Source organism: Strongylocentrotus purpuratus, unplaced genomic scaffold, assembly GCF_000002235.5.
Source record: "Strongylocentrotus purpuratus isolate Spur 01 unplaced genomic scaffold, Spur_5.0 spur5_contig_861, whole genome shotgun sequence".
Taxonomy (NCBI): Eukaryota; Metazoa; Echinodermata; class Echinoidea; order Camarodonta; family Strongylocentrotidae; genus Strongylocentrotus; species Strongylocentrotus purpuratus.
The window spans coordinates 1,304,162-1,328,412 of NW_022145570.1; the positions used below are offsets into that span (position 1 = coordinate 1,304,162).

Consider the following 24,251-nt stretch of genomic DNA (forward strand, 5'->3'; position numbering starts at 1 on the left):
TTTAGTTATGTCTGCTACCAGAAATAAACAGTTTTTATCTGAATATTTTAACAATTGATGAATAATTGATTTTAGATCTTGGCTGTTACTTGTTTTATTTTATTGTTGTCATGTACATTTTTTAGAATATATTTAAGTTTGTATTGTCTGTTGGGAGCCAGGAGAGTACAAATAATAAAATAATTCCCCTGGCTCTCAACAGAGAGGTTAAATTAAAATACAATGTTATGTTATTTATATTATTTGTAGTTATTTGCCTATGATATGTTAATGTATTGTTATATTTCATACAAATTAATGTGAGACGATTTTTATGCCTTCATCTTATTTTGTGCATGACAATAAAGAAATCCAATCCAGTATGTCCCTTTTTGCAGCTAACATCGATTTCTGGAATGCATGGCTATACAGAGGATTTTTTCTTGTGGGGGACCGGGGATAGATGCAATGAATTGTTGATAATGTGTTGCATTTTCGTTCATATAGCTCCGTTTAGTCTCATTTGACAACGCCCCCTATCGTTAAGCAGGGCTCCCACTTAGCCGAGTTGTATTAGCGAGTTATGGCGAGTTGTGGTGAGTTGCCTCAAAGAGGCCCTCGCAATAACTCGCGAACAATTTGGTATGGCTATTAAAGCGTAACACATTCCAAGACTCTCCTCGAAGTCGCGTGCAGTTCCAAAATTTTGAACATGTTCACAAATTTTCCCCGATTCGTTTTAATTCGAGGTGAACTCGCCTACACTCGTAATATTCTCGCATTACTCGTAACAAGCTCGCGCTCCTTGCTTGGCTCTTCATTGCTCCATTATCGTTGTTTCGTAAAGACGCTGTCACCGATCCTGGCCTTGCTAACTGCTAGCTTCACCTTGCGAACAATTCCGCCAACGGAAGGAACGATCTCAACGACCCTTGTTAACGGCCACAAGTTTTTCGGCACGTTATCGTCCTTCACAATTCATCGTCGATAATTGCGACTTCTCGTTGTGGACGCGTTCTCTTCGTAGCCTGCAGACCAGAAAATGAGAAAAGGATAAATGACTGCCGGATACAGGTTTTAATTACAACGTATAAGAAGAACAAACAAAATTGAGAGAAAATGCTGTCTTATTGAAAAGTGTCGTATATGGTTTAAGCTTTATATGAAATATATAAATTAATATGTAAACTCAAGCTACCAAAAAACAAGTGTCTCTTATGATTTACCAGTTCGTATTATTCGTGAGTTTGCTGTCGAGTTAATTAAGCACACCATTAGGAAACATGCTAAATTCAGCTTTTCAGCTACGAATTTTTCCTCAAATGTGGAAATATGCTGAAAATTACACCTGTGTCAAAGTCTTATCCGCCTGTGACATACATGTACACGGGCGAAAATCTCTGCGCATAGAACTTTCAAAGACTCACTCAGATTTTCTTTCTGCTCATTTTGTTGTATTTCTGAAGATGAAAAAACACAATTGAGAGAATGAAAAAAAAAAAGGTGCATTGATCGTTTTATTTTGAAAAGCGTCATATATTTTTATGCTAATGACAAATAGTGTCGTTTGTGTGTATATTACATATCCGGAGAATTGAACTTAAACGAAATTCTCGCCTGTGACACCGCCTCTGTATCGGCACTTCACTACGTTGTGAATTCGGCTCCAGTGATCTTTGAAATTGACTGGTTTACCAAGATTTTAATAATGGGTTTATTTATTCAAAAATATTCATCGCAGCCAATCGCAGCCCAGGGACAGAATATTGTACAGTTTGTTTTACAAAAGTATTTACATGATAAAAAATACACTACATAGATTCATTGTTCAAGTAAACAGTATGCAATTGTAAATTATTCAGGAGTATAGTACCAAGGAGCACATGTGAGTCTACCATTAAATTAGTACATGTAGCAGTACAATATTAGGTGTATAGGTGATGGTTCAAAAGAATCTAGTGTGATGTAAGTGAAGACCGCAAAAGGGAGGCAGGGGAGTGGAGAGAGAGAGAGAGAGAGAGAAAGAGATATAAAGAGAGAGGTAAGGAAAAGATTATTATTATGCCTTATAATTACCAAAGGAAACAAGTGCATCGGCTTGGTTTCGAACCCGGGACCTACCGGGTACAAGTCCACTGCTCTACCACTGAGCCATCTTTAAAGCAGGTCCCAAGTCTTACAGACTGTAATAGGTGTACGATTAGCTGAATGCAATTCTGCGTAAGATTCACAGCCGGATTCTCACACGCCTTACATGTATTTTTTCTTTATATTTCATCTACTCCCAATCAGAACAACACACTATTTACAAAGAAAAATAATACCACCTTACTCTCTTCAATTTTCGTACTTACATCCGTATATTCTAATACATGTACAAGTCACACAAAACTTTAGAACATAACGATATCATTTCTCAATTATCACTTTATATTCGTTTTAAAAGACAAAAATATACAAATTACTGCACATTCCTCCAATAATATACAGACAACTGTAAATTTATCAAATGATAAACAAAGTACTGTTAATTCAATGTGATGTCAATATAGATAGTTCTTCAATATGGAAGACATTATAGATTGCATATCAGATTATTATTTTTTAACTGCACTGAAATACAAGGATCTATATTCTGAAATATATGCCTCAAAACATTACTCTTCTAGACTATCTAACAAACATTTCATAACACGTACTCCTGCAGTCTACATACACTTAATACACTTAGAGAATGGAGCCTCTCTACGTACATGATTTGTCATATTTATATGCAAGGGCATTATTGAGAAATTTGAATATGGCATAAAAGTCATGTCTATTTTACCTGATAATAAATGAGCATGTGACAATGGCTTAATCTTAACGTCGTATCTTTACATCACCACTGGGTAGGATATACAAGGAAAACTACGTCTAAATGATTGCAGGAATGCAGCCATCTTTCAAAAGTAAGATATTCCATATAATGGAATTTCAACTACGTTTGCTGAACAGCCTTGAAATATTTCTATAGCCATTTTTGGTTCTGACTTTAATATTCAGTGTACAGCAGCATTCAAAATCTTTTCTGTTGTATATTTCATGTCAGCAAAACACAAGTCACGAACACCTTCCTGTTGTCTATTGACAACATCTCTTAATTGTTCACTCCATTTCTAATGGCATGATAAAAGTGAAATCTAACATTTCTTACTACTTGTGGCATCATTAATTCTTGCTTAAATGGTGCTCATGCTTATTTAAGAAAGATTTGAAGGGTGTTTATGTCACTGAGATCTAATAAATCTCAAAATACGACCTCTGGGCAACAATTTACAAACGGGCTATGAATGTCCCTTTTTAATAAATTACAATTATACTATTTTAATAAATTACAATTATGATATAAAAAAAGTAATAGAAGCAGAATTGCTTCATTCTTAGTGGGTTGCTCATTAACTCTCATTCACTAGTGATATGAACATTCCCCGAAATTAAATCAGGCAGACTTTGTCTAGGCCTACATGTACTTTGAAAGTTGTGGTATTACATTCAAGAGGAAAACTAACCTGTAACAGTTTTGATGTCCAGAGTTCCGACATCTTTCTCAGATGCGAACAGGCAGGCTGAAGCTAGCTTACATCTTTACATCGTTTATGTCAGACAGCTGATATCATCATAATGATGATATGCAGTAATCGCCAAAACAACAACCACTTGCGATAGCAAAATTGGCAGCGTACTTCAGTCTGCTAATTCGCGTCTGAGGAAGATGTCTAAACTCTAGACATCGAAACTGTGATATCATACGAGAACTTTCAAACCATTATTACAACCATCCTTATGAAAATCGTCATAATCGTTTACATGTGTATTTGATTATATTGCTATTTCTAATAAAATCTGAACATAATGTGATATCTCGCATTGTGTAGTATAATAATAATACATAACATTTATCAGGCGCTTAATACGGGTGTTTCTAAGCGCACCATTGTCTGAATTAAAATAACCAACCACAACTTATAATAAACAAAAATAATATATATCTGTTCTTTATTCAATAAATCATGCATATGCATATGCCATAACATCTGCTCTCCATGAAAGAATTTTCATTATCCCTGCAATTAAAATCATTTGGCATATTGTATATAGTCAGGCAATTAGATATAGCTCACACACATGTCATTTGGAAATACATTATATAATACAGAATTGCACAGAATCATCAGATGTCAACATATAGACCAACATAAATTTCTCAATGACAAAATATAACATTATAAACCATTTAGAAGATCAGATAGTTAAATCCGTTTTGAAGGAGAACATACAATACACACATGAACGTTTACTATCTATACAAAACAATTTATGTATAAAACAATGTATAACAAATTATTTTGATCAAAATAAAGTGAAATACGATACAAACTGCCTGGATTAATTTGTCTTTTTTTAAATACTTTTTATTAGATACCCCCAAACTTTAACTGATGTAGTTTTTCTGTCATTTTCTATCAACATTGACCAATGTATACCGAAATTTTCTCATTCCCATAGGCTGTTTTACAATAACCACATGGTTCTCATATAGGCAATGAGTTAAAACCAATTTAATACTGTATCAGGATGAGATTGCCCTCTAATATTCATTGATTTAATTCAGTATGTGGATTAAGTCAGAAATTTACTTAGCATTTAGCTTACCTACGTAAAATGGCTTCTAGTCTTCTTCAAATGAGATCAAGTCAGCTTAGCTTAGGGTAAAAAACACTTTGCCAACATTTTCAAGTGAATACTGAAGTTGGCTTGTTTAAGTTGAAAACTGAGTAGAATACCCATATTTCTGAGATACGTATCAAATTCAATACCGGCTCAGAGCCATATTAGGAGCAGTTGAGTTGAACGCACTTTGTGACTTATCCCAATGTGCTGCTTTACATGTACATCATAGCTCAGATACTTGGACATTCTCTTCTCGACCACTGTCATCTGGATGGCCTCCATCTGTGTGACCGGTCTTATCTTGGATGGTCGCCTCTTGGTTGCTTTCATCCCGACGAGTCGCATCTTGCTGGTCCATGTTTGCAGTATCTGTGCAAGATTGGAAGAAAGCAATACAGATCATCAATTTTAATGGAGGCACTGTTAAAGATGGGATAAATTGTGATGAGATAAGGAGATGTTGAAGATAGAGGAATGCAGGAAGAAATGAGGATGGTGAATGGAAATTACAAAGGAGAGGTAGAGCAAGAGAGAGAGAGAGAGAGACGAAGGGAAAAGAGATGGAAAGAGAGAGAGAGAGAGAGAGAGAGAGAAAGATATAAAGGCGATGTGAGTACATTTTATGAATGATTGGTTGTTTGTAACTAGATAGCCGCCACCGTCATCTCTCATTATGTATCTATTATTCATCCTATGACTTCAAATTTGATAAATGTTGGGGTATTTGCGCAAGATGGAAAGAAAACAATATCCCTTGGTTCATCAATTCATGAAATGCCACAAACCAATTAAAGACATTTCAGAAATCAGAACTTTCCCATGAATAGTTCAAATTGTTTGAATTGCTTTCATCGAATAAGTGAAAACTTTCATAAACCAAATCAAGACATTCTTAAAAACAAACCTCTTCCCTAAAAAGTTAAAACTTTATAAAATTGTTATCATTAATTTTGCACAATCGACACTTTAGACTAAATTGGGATATTCTTGAAAATATTCCTCTTCCCTAAATAGTTTAAACCCTTTATTACCTTCACAGACCAATGCGAGACATCTTTTAAAATGAACCACTTCCCTATATAGTTTAACCCCTTCAAATTGCTTTCATAAAACTGTAACAGTACACACCATAGAATAATTTAAGATATTCTTGAGAACATAGCTCTTCCCTATTGAAATAATCTAAAACTGGGAGACATTTTCTCAAACTTATAGTAACAGAAATAAATTGAAAGGAAAACTTGGGAAAGATTTGTAAATATGAAAAAGGTGAACAGCAGGAAAACTACCTGCTTCCTTCTTACCAATCTCTTCCTCCTCCTCCTCCTCCACATCCACCTCGATGACCCTACTCAATCTATTACTGGGACCAGCCGTCAAATTGGTAAGCTGGACAACCTGATGATTTTGATTAGGATCATCATCTATGAAAATCTTCTGCAGGGCTTCGTCCACCCCCTCCAGGGCATCATCGACGGTATCGTAGATGACCACATCCTTGATCTTGGCTTTGTCAATGAGAGTTCTCATGCTGGGCTGTAGAAGTAAATAAAAACAATAATGATAATAATAACACCAACAACAACAACAATAACAACAACAACAACAACAATAATAATAATAATAATAATTAAAACAAAATAACAATAATAACTATAGAGAACTATACGTTCAGGAAAGATGACCAACAGTCCTTTTCAGGACCGTACTACACATACTCAAGAAAGAAAGATTACCGACATTCCTTTTGAGGACTCCCTAATCCTCACCCCTCTCTCATTTGGTGTAACCATAAGCCTACTGTATACATTATGATAATGATAATAATAAGAATGATAATAAAAAATAAAAATAAAAGCTGAATTTATATAGCACCTGTTCCAGAGGATACAAGGCACTGTCCCTTAGTCTAAGGACAAATTAAGAATGGTAGAGGTATGTTTTCAGACGGTTTTTAAGAACTCAATATTATTGAATAATTTTTTCTCAGAAAGGCAGGGCATGAATGTTCCATAGGCGTGGGAAAAAGGATTACAAGGATTTAAAGCCAGCCCGTTTTCAGGATTTGGGAATGAGAAAGGAAGGAGCTGGTGTAGATCAAAGTGAATACTATATGTTGTTCTATGTTGCTAAATGAGTGAGGACATGTATAGAAAAAGTTTGGCTGACTTAAATGTAAAAGTTTGAATAAGTATCTGGTATTGTATTCCCTTTTAACTGGAAGCTAGTGTAGTTCGTGTAACATTGGGGTAGCATGGTACCGTTTCGGCTTTTGACAGAATAGCTGAGCAGCCTTATTCCGGATACGTTGGGAGTCTGCTCTGGTCCTGCTTACTGAAACCCCAGCAAGCATCCACCATCGTCACGACTGCATCAAACATTTCCTTTAAATGTCCCCTTTAGCTTTTTCAAAATAAATATGATCTTAGTACCCATTACGGAGATTATTTCATCCTGAGAGAAACTCATAAGTTAAAGAAAATAAATGGAATAAAAACAAAAGAATACATTTCAATTCTCCAGCATCACTAATACATACCCTCACACCTGCTAACACTAGACTGCTGTTTTTCTTCGAAAACGATTTGAAGATGTCTTTCAGACCCTGGAACAACATGAAAAGAAAGAGGATGAATTGTGAAGTAGAGGCAGACTAAACAAAGGTAAATATTGTAAATGCACACAACGGAGTAGACTGGTATCATCAGGGGGCGGCGATTTCTTTTCATGACCGGGGGGACGAAATGGGAGATTTTCCACTATATACACTAACTTTGAAGGAAATTATGCGAGGGAGCGTAACGACTGAGCGAGAAGATTTTGTTAGTCTAAACTCTGCACCTGTGGGCCCTCCAGAGCCTTAAAAGGATCCGGTAATTTTATCTCAGATTCTGAAACAAAATTCTGGATTTAGCTCATGCTGCAATGATAATTATAAACCTTTAGGTCAGTCAGGAACCCTATGACTTTTACAAGCCGATCGCCTGTCTGATTATCAAGATATTCATGATTGAAATTACAAATTTTGAAAACCGTTTACTAAACGGTTTTCATAACTGACAGTCTATTGGGGAAAACGAGTATAATGGTAAAACCGGTCACTCAAATATTTTTTTCCTTTTTTGAGGCAGTACTTGATCATTTTGAAGCGCAATTTTTGTAGGGCTTGAATATTACACCATATCACAAACACTGATAGCGCGTAGGGCCGTACATCTCAGATTTAACATTGTTAAACGATCCCTTTAAGGACTGTTGCATTCTTCAGTCAGTATTTGCTATACATTTAGTGAGCACCATTTAAAAAAAAAATTGTCACGAGGTCTAATTTGAAAGGAATCACTGGAAAAATGATTGAACGAGACTGAGTGAACAGGTTGGAATTCTGCCCCGCTTGCTGATTCAGAAGTACAATAACCTATTTTCAAACATGTGCAAAAGAACACTGAATATAAGACGGGGTCAATAAGTTGAACTGCTGGTTCTGTAGCAGAAGAACAAAAAATGCTTTTTTAAAACATTTGGAGGAAAAATAGATATTTTGACTATCCATCTGATATATTATGTGCTTGAAATCCTTATGATGGATGTAATGCTTTCGCTTACCTCAATAACCGAGTAATCCATAGATGAAACATTTGAGAAATCTAAGATGGCTGAGGGAGGTTTCTCTTGGATGAGGGCTTTGTCATCCAGGAGGTTCTGTAGCTCACTTACTGCAGGGAACCTCAGACCCCTCTCCATCTGTATAATCACAACGCTCTGATCCACCTCTTTAGACTGGAAACGGGTTGGGCAGAGGGGAAATATGAAATCAATGAAATAAACTGTCATTAATATCTTGTTTCAGAAAGCCACACCAGCACTTAGAGTAATACAGATTGACATAACAATTAATTCCTTTCGTACTTTATTACCAACTACACTAACTCTTCAGTAGTTTCTGAGGACCATGTGAAATAACCTATTTAATCTAACAGTTGTCACCCCCTCTCTGTGAAAGGAATAATTGTCACCAGATTCTCTAATCCACCATCTCACAGTTCATTATGCATATATTCCTAGACACGGATACTCTCATTATGAGGTCCTTTTTCATGCGAAAGCCAAGCACCAAAGCTTGTCCAGGGGTTCAATAGCAGAATAGCATCGTTTTTTTTTCTTCCTGAAAGCATACAACAGATAAAATATATGTCCTGTAAAGTTTGTTTTGTACACACAAAAAAACCATTCCAGATGACTTATTAATTCTTATAATTTGAAAATGACACACACAAAAAAAAGCTAGCTTTTTACTTCGGAATTTACCGTTAAACCTGGTTTTCCGTAAGGATATAGCAGCATAAGGAGGTCAACCAGAATACCGATGATAGTACCATACTCTACTCCAAGCCAGAGTGATACGAAGAAGGTCATCGCCAAGGTGATCAGGTCAGGTTCTGCAAGTAACACCAAATTGATTTAATGACAACGATGATAATTATGATGATGATCAAATAGGTTTGGTTCATTGTATTTTTATTATCCTGTGCCAGGGGCCAAATTGTCCTTGTCTCTTGCTACATTATGTTGCCTTATTCATGTATACATTGCTGGTATGTGTTGATTAGGGTGTTTTCAGATGTTCTTAAAAGAAGTTGTTACACAGCTTCAATAAACAAGACAAAATTACTCCTGGCAGCTATACTAGTGGAATATCTCACTTTGGTGTTTTAAAGAATGACTGCCACATCATTCCAATTTTGATATCAATAGTGAGGACGTCGTGCATTTTATGGTCAGAAATCTAAGAAATCAAGTAAATGTGTATTCCATCTTAAGGATTGCTAGAATGTCTAGTCTCTAGATATATGATGATTAACCCTTTAATAAAAAAAATATGTCAAAATCACTTACTTCTGACCCTCCATAGCTTGACAACGATGTGGTAGTCGATCATGAAGAGGACTGCATAGATAATGACAGCTGCTAGGGAGGCTTTGGGGATGTAGAAGAATACTGGAGTGAGGAAGGCAAGAGAGACGATGACCAGCGTCCCTGTTACAATGCCAGATGCCTGGGTCATGACTCCGCTCTGCTCGTTGATCGCTGACCTGTGACATGAAAGATATTTACCCGGTAGATCTTAACCAACATTTGCTTGGTATGTACTGTACCACATCGTTGAAGAGCAAGGATCTGCTGTACATGCAGCTCAAAAGTGAATACTTTATATGGCTAGAAGATTATACATTGTTAATGAAACATTAGGGGAGTGATAATATATCAGGAACATTTGTAAACCGATAATAACTGCACCTAATGACTGCACATTGTGTAGCAATAATTATTTGCATATTGAAAAATTTCAAGGTGGTTATGTTATGCAAACCACTTGCAAAATTCACAAAACTTTGTGTGCCCGAAAGTTACAGGTTTTACAATATGATGACCACTGTCGCCATCTAATAGGAAATTGATTTGCATAATTATATTAAGAGACTTTACTAACAAGAATATTGTAATATCTTGTCAGAGGCTTTCTTTGTACAATGACTCCATCTTCATGTATTACAAATGGGACATTTTATTGTATGTGTTTAGCACTGTGAGATGAATAGAGATATTTTGCACAGTCATTTCAATTCCTATATCCCACCGCTGCCACCCTTTAATCTACAGTACTATAATTTTCAGTACCATTTATGAATCAATCTAGTATGCAGCTTGATGTAAATTCTAATTCTATTTGTATATTCAAGTCTTTGGAGGTAAATTTGGTGGATCATTTTTGTTTAACTTCGAATCAACTAGTTCATTTGATCCCTAGTAAGTTTGCTGAATGCTTACTCAGTGGTCACTTAGGGCTTATGTCACAAATGTGAAAAGCTCCCTCTCTGCCATTGCCCATGATGAAATAATAATAACAATAATAAAAGGTTTTTACATAGCGCTCATGTCTGTCAAATTTGACACTCCTGGCGCTCCACAATTATTATCCCATGGCTTTCGCATGGCTGCCATTATCATGACATTCTAGCATTTCATGGAATTTATTCCAGCCAGGTACCCATTTACGTCACCTGGACGGAACGTGGCAAAAGTAGATTAATGTCTTGCCAAAGAACATTAGTGCAGCGGCAGGATTCAATCCACATTTTGGTGACGTATCGACTAGTAAACCATGGCACCTCCACATTTTGATTATTTTTTTGTTGGTAATATTAGTTTCACTATGGTCTCAACTCTGCCATGACAATAAAGACACCTATACCTGATCAATCACACTGCCAGACTGTCTCAAAACCAACTGCTTCTTGGTCATTCAGGGTCATGTTATTTCTATTCAGCCTGATGTGGGTATTGCTGGTGCAATTGGGGTATAAACCATCTCTCATTAATGATGGAGATGATAAGGATTCAGTAAATTGTTATATCAATGATTATAATATGATTTCTTACCTTGAGAAACTGCCTGTAATGGGGTATCCTGAGATAAACGATGAACCAATATTACATGCCCCTGCAAAAACAAGACGGAATAAACTGAAATTATTTTTCATTTGTATTTAATAAAAAGACAATTCCTATAAATCATAAAATGAAAAAGATGCAAAGATTCAAAGATAAAGTTGAGGCAAATGTTTATCAATTTCACAGTCAAACAATGTTTTTTATTATACTAATGACAACTTACCTATAGCTATCAGCTCTTGGTTTGTATCTACACGGTAGCCATTCTTACGAGCTGTAAACATACAGAAATCACGATAGGTTTTAATATCAAGAATATACATACCATCAACGTGTGTATTACAAGGCACATATCATTTCATTGCGAATAACTGAAGCTAAATTAAAAAAAATTAAATAACAAACGAATCTTATAGACTAATAATCAAATGAAAGCAAGAAACAAAGCTAAATACACAAAATAATTATACAAGAAACAAGCAGGATATTAACTGCAAGTGGGATTCTTAAAACCATACAAATTAAACTGCAATGAAATGGTCATTGACTACATATTGGTAGTTGTTTTTAAAGACATTTTCAACATGTTGTCTGCACTTTGAAGAGTATTCATTCTGTGCAATCTCATGTGACAATTATACATACTTCTACAAAATATAAAAATGAATATGTGCAATAGGTGAATTATTAGTAGAAATTAGAGTTAGACTGCAGTGAGAGGGGACTAGTAATAAAGTATTCATAAAAAAATAAAAGCATATTTAGTTATTAAGGTGAAATGCGATAATATAAATTAGTAAGATCAATAGCTGCACTTTAAATCATATTCTGTTCAGCACTGTCAAAAGACTGTCAATATTGTCGGCTTGTGAACCCTTTCAAATCCATTCCTTATTCACATCATAATAAAGGCTAATGTATGGTATAACAAGCCTGAACAATTAATGAGCATTATAACAACCTCTTCATACTCCGATACTAAACGTGCATTTGAATAAAATATGACATTTTGTTTTAAACATTTTTTTTTAAAGACAAAACAGTACCATGATAATTATAATGATAATAATCATAATAATAATGATAATTATAATGATAATAATCATAATAATAATGATAATTATAATGATAATAATTATAAATTGTCTTGATGATCAAGTGTATAGCCTCATCAGTATTAATATTGTTTTCCTTGAGGGCCCTGCAATCATATCATTACCCCGGCTTTAGTACTAAAAGCTATTAAAATCACTGAGCATTTATTTTACCATGCACAGTTTTTCAATAAGAATAATTGTGAATACCTATGTCAAAGACATTAATTGCTCATGTGGTAATATTCAGGAAAGCACTTACCAAAGCCCTTGACAATAGCTATATTTTCCAGAAAGCCCAGCATGGGTATGATTATAAGACCTATATTTAAGTGCTGGTGATGGTTTAATGCAACAGAGGAAAAACATAAATACAAAGGGTTAGTACAAAAACCCACATGCAGTTAACTTAAGGGAGAAGTTTACCCTGAAAATTAGCTGGTATCAATAAAAGCAGGAAGACAAGAGAAACAAATCAGTTGGTGTTTGAATGTAGTAGAGCTACTATTTAAGAAAGTGTTCTAACTCGCTGAGGTTACAGCAATGAAATTTGAACACAACTGCACCATACAACAATTAATGATAAAATTAATCTTTTAGACTACCTCCATTAGCTCAAGAGGCAAAAATGAGGTTGCTCTACAGCTTCAAAATGCATATTAGAGAGTTGCATACAAACAAACAATAACTAAAAACAAACAGTTATTTTTCAGTATGTTAAATGATCTCATACATATTTTCTTTGTGTACTCACTGCACTATGCCAAGAGCTGTAAATATCTTTTCATGCTTTTGAATAGTGAAAAAATAGCATCCAATGAGTTATTGCATCTCAAGTATAGTTATTTATTTGTTTCTATCTGCACTACATAGTACATATGCATAAAGGCAGTTAGACAAATTAGTAATGATATTTTTAGACAAATATTTTCACTCATTTGTTGTGCGTTTTGCAAACTTTGATGTCCTATATTTTAATAAGAAGTTACGTCTTTATGTCAAATCATTTCAAACAAAAGTGATCATATGTGGGAGTGAGAATGGGAAATTGTGCATTTCATTTTCGACTTGCACATAAACCTATAAAAGTAAAGATGTAAAGATAAAACTAAATAATTTTGACTGAAACATTTAGATAGTTAGTCTACAATGGAAAGCCTAGAAGAGTTTATTAGTCTGGTGATAAATATCTACCATCTAACTATCTAACTAATATCAAGAAGAAAAAAAAAACAGAACCAAGTTATCTAAACGTCACGAATATGGAGTTTTTTCACTCGACATTAACCGATGTACAACCACTGTATGTTCATATCACAGTTCAGAAAAAAAATTATGAGTTGAAACTCAACATATTTTCTCATGTCATATATTTTATTAAAAAGAAAATCAACTCTAGTCCAGCATGACTAAAATATTGAGGTTTTATGAAGCATCTATCTTACCTTGATGATGTTGTCTGCCCCAAAGTTTGGCAGAGACAGGGGCGGGAGACCATCTGTGACATTACCCGTGATGGTAAAGACCTCCTCCATGCCATTCTCATGAAGCCCGTACGTTATACCTGCTGCTACAACGACGATAACGGCATTGCGAGCTAAAGGAAAGGAAGATGAAGGAGAAGAGGAAGGAGAAGATTTAAAGGAGAAGATTTAAAGTTTACTATTATTTTTCATATTTTACACATCACTCTTTGAATCCCCCCTCAAGTATTCTATCATGATAACCCCCTCGACCTTTTCTTCTCCATCTTGTTGTTGTTGGCGTGTTGTTGTTGGCCTTCTCCTCCTCCTCCCCTTCTTCTTCTTGTAATTCATCTTCTTCTTCTTCTCATTTTGCTTCTTCTTCTTCTTCTTCTTCTTCTTCTTCTTCTTCTTCTTTAAAGCAACATCTTCAAGGGTTGATTTTACTTGATTGTCATTAATATTTTTTCTTGTAAATGGAATGAATAAAGTTATAATTGTCAGAGAAAATAAAGATGCAGTTTGTCAACTACTGTCCTTAAGTATACATCGATTAACTCAAGTTTGGCTTGAGTGATTATATGCAGCGTCTCACAAAGACAGTCAATAATAAGTTTTCTTATCTGAACTATTGTGATTATAATACAGCTAAACACTCACCAGTTCCAAACACCCATAAAAACTTCCAGATAATCTTTTTTCTCAATGGGGGCTTCTTTCCCAACTTTTCTATTTTTTGCTGCGCTATATTCTTCATGAACTAAAGAGAATAAGGAAAATGGATAAAGAAAAACATGTTCAATATATGATATCGGATATGTGATCCATAAGGTACTCATACTATCTGATATCCACATTTAGTGCAATCATTTCAACAGCATTTTTGTCAATTTAATTATCTCAACTTTTCCTCACAAAAAATAACAATTAAGTATAGTTGTGTAAGCAAACAAAAACACAGTTGAGAATCTGAAAGTATTAGAGTGGTTTAAAAAGAATAGCAATAGACACAGCATATTTCCAAGAATGTTGACACTATGAAACTAATTCAACTTAATATCACATGAAGGCAAATCATTCACTAAACTAATTTAATTTTTCCAACACTGGATCTAAAAAGTCCCCTTCCAGCATTGATGCTAGATAGAATTTAGACATCATAAAACTTGTTTGAAGCAATAAGCAATTCTGTAATTTAAAAAACATTAATTACGAAATGTGTATTAGTGGGACAAAAACTTTGATACACTATTTTTTAAAAGCAAAATACCCATTCTGTAAAGATAACTCATTCACACTATTAATCTATGTTTTTTTTTTCTTCCAACAGCAGTGCTACCATCGTTCACATCGTAAAAAACCTTGTTATTCTTCATCTACAATCTTACCCTCATTAATGCCAGTGCAACAATGCAGCTCAATCCAAGAGTGAGGTCTTGCCACCTGGGGCAACAACAAAAGAGAGAGAGAGAGAGAAAACGAAAATGGGAAGATTATAATCAGCTACCAGGAAGGTGAATGTTCTTATCTAAAGCCATGATGCAAGCGAAGCACCGATGACCACTAATATTAATTTAATAATGATATTAATATTACGATATTCATTTGTATTATTTCATAATAGTGGTAATGATGGTGGTGATGCTGCTGCTACTACTACTACTACTACTACTACTCCTACTACTAAACTACTACTACATTACTACTACTACTTCTACTAATGATAAACTGCGTTTACATAATGCATGTCAATTTACAGTCCTGGTATATGCACTGTTGGCAATTCAAACTAGACTACAACTACATATAGTTATAAACAAATGAGCCTATGTCTATTTTGTAATGTGTTAACTCTCGTACATACATGTACATCTTGTAGCCTACATTGTTAGAGACACACCCACTTGTACTAGTAAACAAACAAACGCTGTATGAATATTAACAAGGTTAATAAAACAAATCACATTAGGGAAAATGTGAATGATATTATGATAATCTCTGTAGGCAATTATCGTAGATCAAATATAATCTGTTCACTTATCATCAACTTTAATGGTATTTTCTAGTATTGACCTTTGATCATTCAATAATTTAGGACAGAGTTCACCTGATAAAGAAATATATATAGAGCTGCATGGTTTCATTTATTGTATTTGATCTAAAGCAATGATCTGAATTCTGACTTTTTTACAACCATATATAAAAAATAGATTTGAGATCAATTACAGAATATATGATGTAATTAAAAGCTTTAAATATATTGCTCCATTTTCCACATGAGGATGAATATTAGTTTTTTTTCTTTCTACATGTGGTTTTATTTAAAAAAAATCTTATTCTCCTAACTAAGTATGAGGCAATTTGAAAATGTGAAATTTTATTAGCACGAACTGTACCTTTAACGTATGCAAAAAGGAAGCAATATCTTTATCACAGTCTATTATTCCTTACAGCCTGACTATACTCATGCAGCAAATATTGACTTTTATTTGTTACAGATGGTGTTTGAGCTTTACACTGTGATTTGCTCTTAATTACCTGATAAAGATAACCAACAAGAGCTGTCTATCTGTATATATTTGCTAACTTCCCAGGCCAGCGACAGCAATGCTTTGATGATATTAGATATGTACATAAAACGTCTACTATGAGATATGAAAATGTGACACACTCTTCACAAAAGTGTAAAATACAGCAGGGAGATTGAAGGGGTTTTACCCAAATTAATTCATAACTTATTATTTGATGAATGTGCAATATCGAGCTTAAACACTAATTACTCTCCCTCCTTTGTAATATCTACCTCTGTAATGGCAATAGTACAGTTATAAACATTCGTTTTACTCAATTAAAAAGTGCAATATAAAAAACTGAATTGATGAACGAAACAAAATAGACTATGAGGAATAGGAAAAAGAAAAAAAAAGCATTAACGGACATGAAAATATACCTTTTTTAAAGAATGAAAGTAACAGTAATCAACGAATAGAGAACAATGTAATCAGACAAACAAACAAACAAAAATTAAAAAAATTATGGTAAATATTTTTAAAAAGATGATAGGAGGTAAAACGAAGGAGGCCACATAAATAAAGAGAGGAAAAGGGACTCCAAAGAAACCAACAGGCCTTGTTAGAAAATGGGGTGATATAATGCGTTACAAAAACTTCCACAACACGGTTAGCACATTACAGCAATGACCCCGAATATCCACAGATCTTCCGAACATGAAGAGGTCCTACTTTGTACATTTTTGAAATAATCACTCCTACAGCGATGGAAGTGCTATATAAATTGCCTTTGTTTCCCCTTTTCAAAGAATACTTCCACCTGTGTATCATGGAGTGCACTGAATGTGCATGAATGCATAATGATTACATAACTTTCATGAGAACGTATCCAGTATTTCGTCTCCGTGTATTTCAAAATTTGTTCTGCAATGACCTTTATCTGCTCATGCTCAGACTACAACCGTGAACTGGCTTATTCAAAATAACTTTACTAATTATGTGAACATGGCTTGCATTACCTTGTTTCAGTGATATGCCTGAATGTTTCGATGAGGTCATGGAAAAACGTCTCCGCTGGGAATTTGATGCCCAGAATGGTTTTTACTTGACTCATCGCTATGGTGATAGCCGATGCAGAGGTGAAACCTGCTATTACCACTGCAGATATGTAGTTGGCTATAAAACCTGTGGAAAACAAAATTGATAAAGAAATATGAAATGTATGCATCTGTACAATTTGATGATACATAAAGTTTTTGTATTTTATAAGTTCAGAAGGAGGTATTGCCTGAATGTTATGAGGAAGGTTCTTATATGACATCTCTACCCTTTATTTAATAAAATGTCTACAGTAACAGAAAATATCTATTGAAGAACGTTAATCTAAGCAATAGACCAGCTCACGGTTAGTACATAACTGCAATGACCCCCAAATATCCACAGATCTTCAAAACATAAATAGGGCTCACTTTGTACATTTTGAAATAGTCACTCCTACAGCGATGGAGGTGCTATATAAATAGCCTTTGTTTCCCCTTTCAAAGAATACTTCCACCTGTGTATCATGGAGTGCACTGAATGTGCATGAATAATAATGATTACATAATTTTTATGAGCACGTATCCAGTATTTCGTCTCCGTGTATTTCAAAATTTGTTCTGCAATGACCTTTATCTGCTCATGCTCAGACTGCAACCGTGAACTGGCTTATTAAAAAGATTATTTATAATCCTTTCATAAATTAAAAACAAACATGAGCTCACGAAAAAATTAAAGGGAAGGTTTCAGTTCCCAATTGATGAATGCCAACGAACAAAACCAGGAACACATCTCATAACAACAAATTCGATTATAAAATGTAAAAAAACTCATAACTGTAAATAATTAAGATTAATGGGTTATACTGCAGTCACACTGCCCCCCTCCCCGACTTCAAACAGACTGATTCGTTACCATTCATGGCAATGTAATGATTTTTGTCAGTCTATTGTCAGTCTCATGTTAGTTTCCTTTGTGTGAATGGGTTACTACATGTAATTAATTTAATCAGACAAAACGAAAGCACATCTCTCCAAACACAGATACATGTTTAGAATGTACTTTGATCAAGGGGATTCATTGTTCTTCAAAGTGTACTAAAAATGCCAATAATGCTTAATAATGGCTCTCACTTGAATGTATATGACCCATATAAATCTTGCATTTGTTATTGATAACTAGTTTTATGTAACAGGGCCCAGTTATATACTGAGGTTTCGTGCCTCGATTTGTAAAAAACAAACAAACCAAACAATGTTTTATACGTCATTTGATTAGCTAGGATAATATAACAAAAACTTTCTCAAAATTAATTGACACTCTCCAAGTCCATGTGTAAATCTCAATTTGATATGAGCTGTAAATTCTGAAGTATTATAATTCAAGTGTCAAGTTCTCATTCAATTCTAATGATCATTCATTTGGAGCCACAACTCTCCTCAGTTCACACAAAGTTAATGCCCTCCTCCAAAAATTCAAAGAGTCAAAATTATTTTTAACCATTGCTGAAGTCCCTCAGAACTCACCTAGATGTAGGATCCCGAAGACGAGTTGAACGATTCCACAGCAGAATGCCAACAGTATGGCATAGGTTGGATCGTTCAATTCTTCGTCTCCTGGGATGGGTGTTCCATACTGTGCCACTAGGAGGGACATGATGGCTGTGGGGCCAACCGAGATATCTTTGGACATCCCAAAGAGAGCGTACATGAACCCACCCATAATGGCTGCATAGAGTCCATACTATTGAGGGCAAATCAGAAGAATAGATATATATGTCTTAATTGCAGATTACTGAAACTTTCAATTACAATATATAATTTCTGGGAGTTATCCTCCCTATTTCACAAATCCTGTAGAAGGTCTAATTAAACGTGTTTATTATTATCAATGGAAAACATATATCTACATTTAGATACAGATAGCCAGAAAATGGATAACAAATATTCAAATCAATGTACCAGCAATACACTCACTGTTCTAGACCAGTTATTTAGGAGGCTCAGTTAACAGTAAACCCCCAATGACTATGACGTGACTGGCCATAATTAAAATCATGGAGTTGACACTCACTCACAAATCACTTCTCAGCAAAGCCTTTATTATCACCATATGTCTGAAGATACTACGGTTAGACCCATTGGTTACCAAGCAATTACATAATTGACTGGCCTTCAACATCGGAAGGGACAGAGACCAACCCCTGAGGAAAGCGATGCCAAACCATTAAAGACCAGTCCTTGAGGATGTAAAGTGAAACCCACATTTCACTAAGAGATTACATCATTAACTGTTTTTCAGCAGTAACAGTGACACTGACTTGTCTCAGAGGCCGGAAGCCTTGTAATATCATAGACTTTCAGTAAGTTCAATGCAAAAACATTTACTGTCTTTGATCCAGCAATGGAGGTGCCAATGACTTACCTCTGTCATCTTTGAAGGCTTCCATGGCGAGCAAGGTTTGATGTTTTAACATGTATTCTTTTCGACAGAATTAGTTGGCCCTGAAAAAGGCCCACTCATGTTCTATCAGGATAGGTCGTACGTATTCTGGATGAGTGTGTATGGTTAGATAGTAATAATAGGGGGTCCTTGTATTACCCTGGCTTTAGCACGGGTGCCATTCCGGCGCTCTAGCATATCAAGGAATTGATTCCTGCCAGGTACCCATTTACATCACCTGGGTTGAGTGTGGCACATGTAGATAAATGTCTTGTCAAAGGACATTAGTGCCGCGGCAGGACTCGAACCGCGGACCTGGTGATTGACAGTCCGGTGACATATCCACTCATCCACGACACCTCTAGGGTTTATATTTATTAACAAAAAGGCTTACCTCCGATGGAAGCTTGGCGATACCGGCATAGGCCAGCCCTTGAGGCAGCACCGTAAGACCCACCGTCAGTCCAGCGATGATATCATTGACTCCTTTGTAGATGCGGTACTTTGGCAGCCACATGGAGATGGGGAAGCGCTCCTTCCATTTCTCCTTGGAGCAGTAGTTCTTGACCTTGGATTTCAATCTCCTCGCCACCTCCTTTCTCTGACGACTTGAGCTCATGGTGATGGGTGTTTGAGAGTTGTGTAGGGGGTTATCACAAGTTCTTGCTCCTAGGTGAAATCATCTAAACAGAATCATTTGAAGAATTCATTTGAATTGACTGCAACTTCTAGGTCAATATTTTAAAGAAAATCTTCTTTGCTCAATTCGTTGAAATTGGGATCTTTCACTTCCAAATCCATATTTTTATGTACTTCCCACCCCTCCCTCGTGGTTTAAAACCAAACTTTGGAGATTTAATTAGAGACATTCTTAAGAAATAAAATAAATGAAATGCAAATGATATTTTTGAAATCAGTATGATGATGATCTCATATACGTATAGTTTTGCCGGGAGCAAAATATACATGTACATGATTATATATGCCATATATTTTCATGTTTAGCATTTAAATTCTGATTCATGATTTTGAATTTGCAGTTGTCACATAATGGTAATTCATTGACACCCCCTCCCCAAGAAGGCTTAAAGATCAGAGCCACATGCATTAATTATTTTGTCAATTGAAGTAACTGCCTAATTGCTGGCAGCCAACAAATTAATGTACACCACCCACTATTCCTGCAATATACACAACTAAATACGACTTTGTAGATAAGCTAATTTCAATAAAGGATTGATAACATCTTGGAAGTATTATATTATGTAAATAATATATAATGTAGCCTATTTGCTTACATATAATGTCAAATATATACCTGTATGTGTTCTTTTAATAAAAGCTTGACCTTAAATGGCGATTCGTTTCCTCCATACAGACAAAACTACTTTATAGGCTATTGCTTTATAGAAGCTTACACATTGTACATTAATATATTGTTAACAAGGGTGTTCAAAGTACAGATTGTAAAATAATGTCGGTACAAAAGGAGCTGGTACCAGGTGCTCTCCTTGGAAAGGAAATGCCCTGAGTTTAATAGTCAGACAAACAGGTACCAAATTACTCTCGGGAAAATTTCCACGTGCAGGCAGTCATGTTATAAAATCTCAAGTACTGAACAGTAAGAAAGTTTCATTCAAAAGTCTGGGAGAAAAAACAAAACATGCGTTTAATATTCATCTGACCATTATTTTTTAATTCAGCTTCTCACTAAAGTCTTAATGGAAAATGATACCTTCATAGCAAAAAAAGCTAAACAGAAAGAAGAAAAATTCAGGGTTAGCAGAATGGTGGAATTTTGAGAGAAATCAGACAAAAACTCACAAAGTTATGAATTTTTAAAAGCTGTACTTACTATACGTATGGGAATTTCAAATTGGTTGAATAGGTGATGTAAATGATATAGTGCAGACAATCCTTTTCTCCAACACATTGCTTTCAGAGTCGAAGCAAAATATGAAAGAAAGATAATGGTAAAGGTTTGAAATAATAACCCCCCCCCCCCCGAAAAAAAAAAAATATATATATAGGGCGCAATCATGATTGTGTATCGTTAGAGAACAGTCCAATCCCCACTATTTTATCTTCGCACATGCAAATACCATTCATAAAGATCATATCTGCACAGGTCAATTAAATCATACACATAGAGTCATTAAATTACAGGATTAGGGTCATGATTATATTACCTATTACACAATAACATCAGTTTCCTTTATAGTTGCGGGTAGGTCCTGAATATTGCATTATATTCTTTCTCTTTCCACACAGACATGAACAACATGGCAGATGAAGATAACATAATAATTCAACCAAACACTGGCCATTATTTTTTAAATATGAATGGTAAAATCAGAAAGACTTTTGCTGGCATATAAAATGTTTGAATTGGTGGTAATTTTGTTTAATTTTAAATTTGATGTATTAAAACCAAATAAAGACAATTAGTGCCTGTCACATAAACACAGTGCCTCGTTTGAATGTTATAAAAGGACAACTTCCTACAAAGCACTTTGCATAATACTATCAAAGGATAGAGTTATTTACTTTAATATAATTTAGAATTAATTCCCTTTCATGCATAATGAACTAAGCTTTTAAAAAGAGGTGGCTTAACAAGGTAATTATGTTTTGGAAAGACTAAAATAAATGGGTCAAGGTAAAAAAATATCGCTGCCCGATCGCAGAAAATACACTTTTAATTTCCATCCATTCGAAATATACCTCCTCAATGTTAATAAAAAAAAAACACGTCTTACCTTACAATATATGTTCTCCTTTTCTAAATGATGTCGTTATAATAATCCCCAACGCAAAGTCTGATTTAAGGTTGAAATATATTTTACATTCACACAAGGAGCCCGATCAAAAGTTCATTTATCCCCGGCACTTATCGACTGTGTGTATTTATAAGTACCTTGTATCAGCGGCGCTTCTTCGTTGGTCTCAGCTTGCCAAGCGTGTTCTAACTTCTGTTGAGAATGGTACGCATAATCGTCTAGCCCCGTACATGAATAAGCAAGGTGGCGCACTTGCTTGGCTTGCGGCATGCGAGAAGGTGACAGGTGGTAGAAAATGCGAAAAGCTGTATAGCTGGCGCTACCGTAATTCAGGTGCATTTAATACCGGATCATGACTTGTTTGTGTGTGTGTATATATATTTTTTATTGAAAGTTAAAAACAGATACTTGAAGCAGGATTATGACTTGGCTGATGCATTTTGTAGAACTGAATCAATGGTATACCGTTCGTGGAAACATTTTAACAAACTATAATGAAAAAAAATAAAAAAGAACAGGGCTTTCAGGCAAGGTTGTCGATTTGTATCCTCGGTTGGGGGGGGGGGGGGGGGTGATAGGTGCCAAAATATTTTCGGCAATGGATCAAAGCAACCAAGAGGTAGAGGCGTGTGGCAGATTGCACCCCTCCCTTCCAAGTTATTTACTTTTTCAAGTCACCCTCAATAAAGATAACATTTTAGAGAATATGGGACCCATGTGAGTCCAACATGGGCTTGCTACCTGGGTTATTATCCTCTCAAGCATAAAGGCAGGATTTTAATTTAGGAGGGGGCAGTAGTGAGCACCTCCTAGGGGGTGGGTGCAGGGAGGGAAAGTTTCCCCCTTCCCGCTCGAAGCGCGGAAGCACTGACGTTTCATTAAATTATTAAAGAAAGAAGACGATTCGTTGTACCAATCTCGACTCTTAATCCTTGTCTGAATTCAGTCCCCCCCCCCCTCCCTCCCGCGCGAAGCGCGGAAGCTTTGACATTTCATTAAATTATTAGAGAAAGAAGACGATTCGTTGTACCATTCTCGACTCTTAATCCTTGCTGAATGCAGTTCCCCCCCTTCCCGCGCAAAGCGCGGAAGCTTTGAAGTTTCATTAAATTATTAGAGAAATAAGACGATTCGTTGTACCATTCTCGACTCTTAATCCTTGCTGAATTCAGTCCCCCCCCCCCCCCTTTCCGCGCGAAGCGCGGAAGCTTTGACCCTTTCATTAAATTATTAGAGAATGAAGACGATTCGTTGTACCGTTCTCGACTCTTAATCCTTTTTCTTCCTACGTCATCTTCCTATCCTCTTTTTCTCTCTTCTTTTGGGGGGGAGGGGGGGGGGGGCGACCGCCCCCACCACCCCCTCGCTACGCGCCTGTTTCCTCTCTGTCTCTCATTATCTCTCTCTCCCACTCTCTTCTGCTTTTTTTGCACTTTTGCGTTTCGCGCTTAACATTTACTAAGCTCGTTACTTTTTAACGCTGCGGCTTTGCATTTGGCGCACTGCATTTCTATGATGCTGTTGATTGAATAAATTGAATAAATTCATCAATTCCTGATGAAGCCGTATGAGCGAGAATTAAATTTATACTTGTCTCATACTCGGTCGTATCATTTACTTCGTTTTCTATTTATATATGTATGTATTATAAAAAATGAGATAGCAAAATGTGTATATTGATAGTCATCTTGCGAGTAATAACCATTAACTACTTAACTACTTTCATCGGGCTCTCATCGTTAATTTTTTTTTTTTTTTTTTTTTTTGATGGTGAATTAT

General features: G+C 35.4%; 1 protein-coding gene across 5 annotated transcripts; it reads right to left on the reverse strand.

The window, feature by feature from the left end:
* Window positions 1-2,388: 2,388 nt before the first annotated feature.
* Window positions 2,389-22,706, reverse strand: LOC115929571 (sodium-independent sulfate anion transporter-like). Of its 5 annotated transcripts, none has more exons than XM_030998975.1 (17): window positions 22,610-22,694; window positions 21,548-21,627; window positions 20,087-20,375; window positions 18,777-18,993; window positions 17,232-17,397; window positions 15,091-15,145; window positions 14,363-14,462; window positions 13,685-13,836; window positions 12,502-12,574; window positions 11,369-11,419; window positions 11,134-11,194; window positions 9,589-9,785; window positions 9,001-9,131; window positions 8,299-8,472; window positions 7,232-7,297; window positions 5,982-6,228; window positions 2,389-5,061 (listed from the first exon to the last, which is right to left on the reverse strand). In XM_030998975.1, the coding sequence occupies exons 3-17, from the start codon at window positions 20,309-20,311 to the stop codon at window positions 4,916-4,918; spliced, it is 2,061 nt and encodes a 686-aa protein (XP_030854835.1). In that variant the 5' UTR covers window positions 20,312-20,375; window positions 21,548-21,627; window positions 22,610-22,694; the 3' UTR covers window positions 2,389-4,915. The 5 variants fall into 5 exon arrangements, with proteins under 5 accessions (XP_030854835.1, XP_030854831.1, XP_030854839.1 ...); XM_030998971.1 differs by having other exon boundaries at window positions 22,452-22,675; XM_030998979.1 differs by lacking the exon at window positions 21,548-21,627 and having other exon boundaries at window positions 22,610-22,706.
* Between the last annotated feature and the right edge of the window lie 1,545 nt (window positions 22,707-24,251).